The following is a 6,980-nucleotide window of genomic DNA, read 5'->3' as shown; positions in this document are numbered from 1 at the left end:
CTCATGAGCTATAAAACATTGACACAAATAAGGAGTAATAAAGTTTTGAATTGTTTAAAGGTAGCACATGAAGTATTTACTTGGAATGGCAGAAAAATACCACATAGTAGGTAGTCATGGTGGACACAAATGACATAGGTTTTGGCTCAAGGTTTTGGATGCACGAGAAGCATTCCCTCTCAGTACAAGGCTTTGGCTAGCAAGGTTGTTTGAAGCAAACACAAGTATAAACCGGTACAGACAAAACTTACATAAGAACATATTGCAAGCATTATAAGACTCTACACTTGTCTTCCTTGTTGCTCAAACACTTTTACCAGAAAATATCTAGACCTTAGAGAGACCAATCATGCAAACCAAATTTCAACAAGCTCTACGGTAGTTCTTCACTAATAGGTTTAAACTACATGATGCAAGAGCTTAAACATCATCTACTTGAGAGCTCAAAACAATTACCAAGTATCAAATTATTCAAGACAATATACCAATTACCACATGAAGCATTTTCTGTTTCCAACCAAATAACAATCAATGCTGAGGCTTTCAGCTTTCGCCATGAATATTAAAGTAAAACGAAGAACACAAGTGTTCAAATGAAAAAGCGGAGCGTGTCTCTCTCCCACACAAGCATGCTAGGATCCGATTTATCCAGAGAATGAAAATAACAAAACGGAAATAAAAGCACACAGACGCTCCAAGTAAAGTGCATAAGATGTGACGGAATTAAAATATAGTTTCACTAGAGGTGACCTGATAAGTTGTTGATGAAGAAGGGATGCCTTGGGCATCCCCAAGCTTAGACGTTTGAGTCTTCTTGAAATATGTAGGGATGAACCACGGGGGCATCCCCAAGCTTAGACTTTTCACTCTTCTTGATCATATTATATCATCCTCCTCTCTTGATCCTTGAAAACTTCCTTCACACCAAACTCAAAGCAATCTCATTAGAGGGTTAGTGCATAATCAAAAATTCACATGTTCAGCAAGGACACAATCATTCCCAACACTTCTAGACATTATCCAAGGCTACTGAAATTTAATGGAGCAAAGAAATCCACTCAAACACAGTAAAAGAGGCAATGCGAAATAAAAGGTAGAATCTGTCAAAAACAGAACAGTCCGTAAAGACAAAAAATTTCGAGGCACGTAAGATGCTCAGATGGAAAAGCTCCAGTTGAATGAAAGTTGCGTACATATCTGAGGATTACTCATGAATTTTTTCAGAATTTTTAGACTTTTCTACAGAGAGAAAAACTCAAATTCGTGACAGCTAAAAATCTGTTTCTGCGCAGAAATCCAAATCTAGTATCAACTTTCTGTCAAAGACTTTACTTGGCACAACAATGCAAGAAAATAAAGATACAAAGGTATTGCTACAGTAGTAACAAGCACCTTGACTCAAAACAAAAAGAAAAGCAAAAATAACAGAAAATAAAAACGATGGGTTGTCTCCCATAAGCGCTTTTCTTTAACGCCTTTTAGCTAGGCATAGTGATTTTTATGATGCTCACATAAAGATGAGAGTTGAAAACAGAGCATCAAGAAGCATATATAAAACATGTTTAAATCTAACACTCTTCCTATGCATAGGAGCCTTGTAAGAAAACAAGTCAATGAAGAACAAAGTGAGTACCATAGGAAGACAAAACAAGTGTAACTTCAAAAATTTCAACACAAGGATAGGAGACTTAATATTATTGTGATATATGAAATCGTGTATCCCTCTCTCATAAGGATCAGTAGGTCTTAAAGTACCCAGCAAATAAAAGCAAATCAAGAGAAAGCTCAAAACATTCATCATAAAGAGAAGAAATTTAGTAACATGAAGATTTCTATACCCATACTTTCCTCTCTCAAAATAATTTTCAGTGGCATTATGAATAAACTCAACAATATAGCTATCACATAAAGCATTCTTATCATGATCCACATGCATAAAAGTATCATTACTCTCCACATAAGCATAATCAATTTTATTAGTAATAATGGGAGTAAAACTATCACATCCATCATTGTAATCATCATAAATTTGAGGCATATAATAATCATAATGAACTTTATCCTCCATAGTAGGTGGCATCAGAATACCACTATCATTATAATCATCATAAATGGGAGGCAAAGTATCATCAAAGAAAATTTTCTCCTCAAAACTTGGGGGACTAAAAATATCACAACCAGCTTCCCCAAGCTTAGACTTTTCCATAGCATTAAAAATAATAGTGTTCAAAGAATTCATGCTAAAAACATTGCTACAACTATTTTGCAAACAAAGTTCCATGGGTTTTTTAATTCTCTCTTCAAACACATCATGTCCTAATTCAAGATAAAGTTCATAAAGATCTCTAATTTTTTTGTTGTTTTCCATTAAGTCTAACTAGTGAAAATAAAAATAAGAGACAAAAAGATTAAATTGCATAATCTAAAGGAGATAGCTTCGAGCACTCACACACCGGCAACAGTGCTAGAAAATAGCTTAGTAGTCGGAGGATGTGAATACTTTTTACCTTACCTCCCCGGCAACGGCACAAGAAAATAGCTTGATGTCTACGCACGCTTCTATTCCTGTAGACAGTGTTGGCCTCCAAGAGCAGAGATTTGTAGAACAGCAGCAAGTTTCCCTTAAGTGAATCACCCAAGGTTTATCGAACTCAGGGAGGTAGAGGTCAAAGATATCCCTCTCAAGCAACCACCGCAATTAAGATACAAGAAGTCTCTTGTGTCCCCAACACACCTAATACACTTGTCGGATGTATAGGTGCACTAGTTCGGCGAAGAGATAGTGAAATACAAGTAATATGGATGATTATAAGTAGTAATTGCAATCTGAAATAAAAATGGCAGCAAGCGAACATGTAGCGAGAACTTGTTGGAAACGGTGTTTCAATGCTTAGAAACAAGGCCTAGGGATCATACTTTCACTAGTGGACACTCTCAACAATGATCACATAATTGAATAAATAAATGCTACTCTCAAACACTCTCTTGTTGGATAACAAACACCATTCATTGTGTATAGCTGCAAAAGCGCACCTCAAGCTGGAGTAAACAAGCTCCACAACGTCATAAAGGAATCACACACGATGCGCACACTGTCACCATCACACCGTGGAGAGTGACTCCAGAGTACATATTAAAGTAACCTCTAGAGTGCATAATAGACAAGAGTAACATCTACATATTCAACTAGATTACAAAGCTCATGATTACATAAAGATCACACCATGCGAGAGAGAGATGAACCACATAGCTACCGGTAGAGCCCTCAGCCTCGGGGGAGAACTACTCCCTCCTCATCATGGGAGTCAGCAGCGACGATGAAGATTGCGGTGGTGTCGATGGAGATGACTTCGGGGGCAATTCCCCGTCCCGGCGGCGTGCCGGAACAGAGATTTTGTCCCCCGAAACTTGTCGTCGATGGCGGCGGCGCTGCAGAACTCTTCGTGGAATATGACTGGATTTTCTAGGGTTTTCGCGTCTGGGGCAATATATAGGCAAAGGGGCAGCGTCGGGGGAGCCAGGGGGCTCCCTCACCACACCTTGGCGCAGCAGTGGGGCCCCCCGCGCCGCCCTATGGTGTGGGCCCCCTGCTGGCCTTCCTCGACTCTTCTTCGGTCTTCTGGAACACTCCGTGGAAAATAGGGCCGTGGGCTTTTGTTTCGTCCAATTCCGAGAATATTTGTAAACCAACTTTTCTGAAATCAAAAACAGCAGAAAACAGGAATTGACACTGTGGCATCTTGTTAATAGGTTAGTCCCAGAAAATGCATAAAAACATTTTAAAGTGTGAATAAAACATGTAGGTATTGTCATAAAACTAGCATGGAACATAAGAAATTATAGATACGTTGGAGACGTATCATGCATCCGTAGTGCCATTAGGGTGATGCGTTGTTGCAGAGGCTGGGTGTAATTGGTATCTTTTGATATTAATATATTCCCTTTATCGAAAAAAGTAAATTGTACATAAATGACCGGAAAACCAAAACTGATCCTGGGTGCATATGCACCCAATATGTATAAAACATATTTCAAAAACGTAAATTTTTTTGGAAAATAATCTAGCATGTAGAGGGACATGTTCACGTAAAGTTTCACATAAAACCAATAATTTCTTTACTCTGTATAAAAAGACAAATAATGCCTCGAGAAATAGACTATTTTAGCACCAAAAATTTGTCTTTTTTGCACAGGGCACAAAACATATCGGTTTTTGCTGAAATAACTTTGTGAGCATGTAACAAGTTAAGATATACACGGAGCATTTTTATTTGTATTTTTTAAACATTTGTAAGTATGTTTGATATGCATTTTAAATAAAAGGTGCATATGCACCCGGGTACAGAAACACCCTGCCCATAAATGACATGGTTTTGTGGCCTTTAAGATGTTTTGGAACTCAGGCAGGCAGGCAGGCAAAGCGAAACAAGAGAAGAACATGTCCAAGAAAAGGACATAAGATGATCTGATAGGTGAGACGTGGAAGAGAATACCTGATCGTGGAGTGGAATCAGCACAATTAAAAGGGCTTCCAGACCTTGTGAGGTTGGAAATTATTGGCCTTCAAAAACAATGTTTTTTTTATTTCGCAAAAAAAAACAATGTTTTATAACTAAATTGTACACCAATGACATGGTTCTATGACCTTTACGATGTTTGGAACTCAGGTAGGGAAAGCCGAAAGAAGAGAAGAATAAGTGCAACGAAAGAGATACACTTAGTGGAAGATTAAGATGGGCTGATAATTGAGAAGTGAAAGAAAATATGGTGGCCTTACAGTGCTGATGTGGTGTATGACCTGTGGTACCACCCTTGCTGCCAAGATCGATCACTCGACGCCGGTCAAGCTTGACCTTGGCGGAGCGGGCGAATCTGAATTTGGCCTATGTTCACAGATGTTTAAACTATGTCAAATTTAGTCATCTATGCTTGTGCAATTTTCTGAATTTTTTTCCCGGTCGTTACTTTTCTCGAGGGCGATCGGAATTTTAGGGTTTTCGGTGGCTACCTAAAAACTCGTCAGAAACAAAAGCCTGATCTTATCCAATCACAGTGGGCAGTGTGTGTTCATGAAATTACATACGTACCCACTCCCGCTGTGGTACTATATAAGCACACGTGTGTATCCGCATCACAGCAAATCAGTCGTCCGGCCAGCAGCTGTGGTTGATAGTATTAGTACTAGCAGAAAAGAAGGAGGTGATGGCCGGGCCAACACCAGCGTTCACGGACTCCTTCCTGGTGGAGGAGAACAACTACGGCGACTTCATGCGCATAGTGCGGCAGAACGTGATCAAGTACTGCAGCGACCGGCGCCCTGGAATCGTCCAGCCCGTGCTGCCGCCGGAGCAGGCGGTCCCCAGCCGCTGGTTCTACGTCCTCCTCCGTAACACCAAGACCACCTCCAGCTCCCTCACCCTCGCCGTGCGCATGGACAACCTCTACCTCGTCGGCTTCAAGACCCCGGCCGGGGTGTGGTGGGAGTTGGGCAAAGAGGGCGACACCCGCCTCATCAGCGGCTCCAAGTGGCTTGGCTTCGGCGTCCGGTACCAGGACCTCATCGGCCAGAAGGGGCTGGACACCGTCACGCTAGGCCGCGCCCAAATGGCCCGAGCCGTCCATGTCCTCGCCAAGCATGGCACCTCCAAGCAGGCTTGGGAGGAGCTGCGGATGGCCGATCCGCAAGCCGAGTCCAAAAGCATGCTGGCGAAGCTGGTGATCATGATCTGCGAGGGGCTGCGGTTCCTCACCGTGTCTAGCACGGTGGACAAGAAGTTTGACAAGGTGAACCCCACGATAACCGACGTCGAGGGGAAGCAGGTGAATAAATGGGATAGGATCTGTGTGGTCGTATTCAAGTGGGCTAACGATCCCAGTGCTAAGTTCCCCGATCTGGAGAAGGTAGGCGTCAAGAATAAAACCGACGCAGAACGAATCGTCGCGCTCGTCAAGTATCAAGCTAGCTAAGCTATTAGCACGGATGAGAACAAGATCAACCAGCCGTATTGTGTACGCATGTAGCATTCGTGCGTGCTAGTATCTGTGTGTACCAATAAATACACCCCAGGGCGTGTATGTTCCTTCTTCACAGTCGCGGGGTGCCGGGGTGGCTTTGCCTGAGTATCCCTATACATGTATGTGACTGATCTCTAGTACCTACTACATTCCAATGTTTCGCTCGTCCTTCCGTCCCTATACATGTATGGACACCGCCCCCGCATCTCAGCCATCCCACGAGTACCTAAGGAAAAAATCGGAATACCTTGACAGACTACTAAGTTCCACTTCCTTTAAGTTCAAGAACCAACCTTATCATTAGGAACTTGAAGAGAAGAAAGAATTTTTTTTTTGCCGAGCTAGCTTTAATTTACTTTGGGACTCCAAGGGATGAGCTATAAAGAATCTTGGTTAACCATGATCAGGATTCAGGACCTGGAAGACCGAGGGAACGAGTTTTATATCTACCTTGATACAAACACTCCGATAGTCGAGTCTCCTGTGAATGGAACTTACGAGGTACCGGGAAACAAAGGAGAAAAAACAACTCTCACCACTGGAGCTAAAAGCTCTGCCATAGGAATTAAAGTATGATTTTTAAATGAAACAAATAAATTCCCTACTATTTTAAGTTCTAACCGTTCCATATAAGGAAGAAAATAAGCTCATGACGGTTCTCAATTTTTTTAAAACTTCCCCTAGAATGAAGAATATTTATGGAAGATGGTGATAAACTCGCTATCCAACCATCAAAGGAACTTAAATCCTTAAATAAAAGAAGTCGTTTACATAATGCTAGTATCATTTATCTCTGCCAATAAATTGGTTAGTCTAGTTCATTGTGTTTCTTGAAAGAGAGGATTCAGTTATGCCTACTTGAAATACTCTAGTAGTGAACTAACCCTAGAACTATTGTTGGCTATCAAATGTGCATTGATTACATGAACTTGAATAAAGAGACACGGAAAGATCATTAAACGTTG

At 41.3% G+C, this 6,980-nt stretch overlaps 1 protein-coding gene across 1 annotated transcript; it reads left to right on the top strand.

Annotated features, from left to right (window-relative positions):
- Positions 1 to 5,144: 5,144 nt before the first annotated feature.
- LOC124661679 (ribosome-inactivating protein-like) lies at positions 5,145 to 6,123 on the top strand. Its single transcript, XM_047199558.1, has one exon. It carries the CDS (start codon positions 5,203 to 5,205, stop codon positions 5,965 to 5,967), a length of 765 nt encoding a protein of 254 aa, XP_047055514.1. The 5' UTR covers positions 5,145 to 5,202; the 3' UTR covers positions 5,968 to 6,123.
- Positions 6,124 to 6,980: the final 857 nt, after the last annotated feature.

This window comes from Lolium rigidum, chromosome 6 (genome assembly GCF_022539505.1).
Source record: "Lolium rigidum isolate FL_2022 chromosome 6, APGP_CSIRO_Lrig_0.1, whole genome shotgun sequence".
NCBI classification, from domain to species: domain Eukaryota; kingdom Viridiplantae; phylum Streptophyta; class Magnoliopsida; order Poales; family Poaceae; genus Lolium; species Lolium rigidum.
Note: the sequence above shows the minus strand (reverse complement) of the source record. Positions and strands in the feature narration are given on the sequence as shown.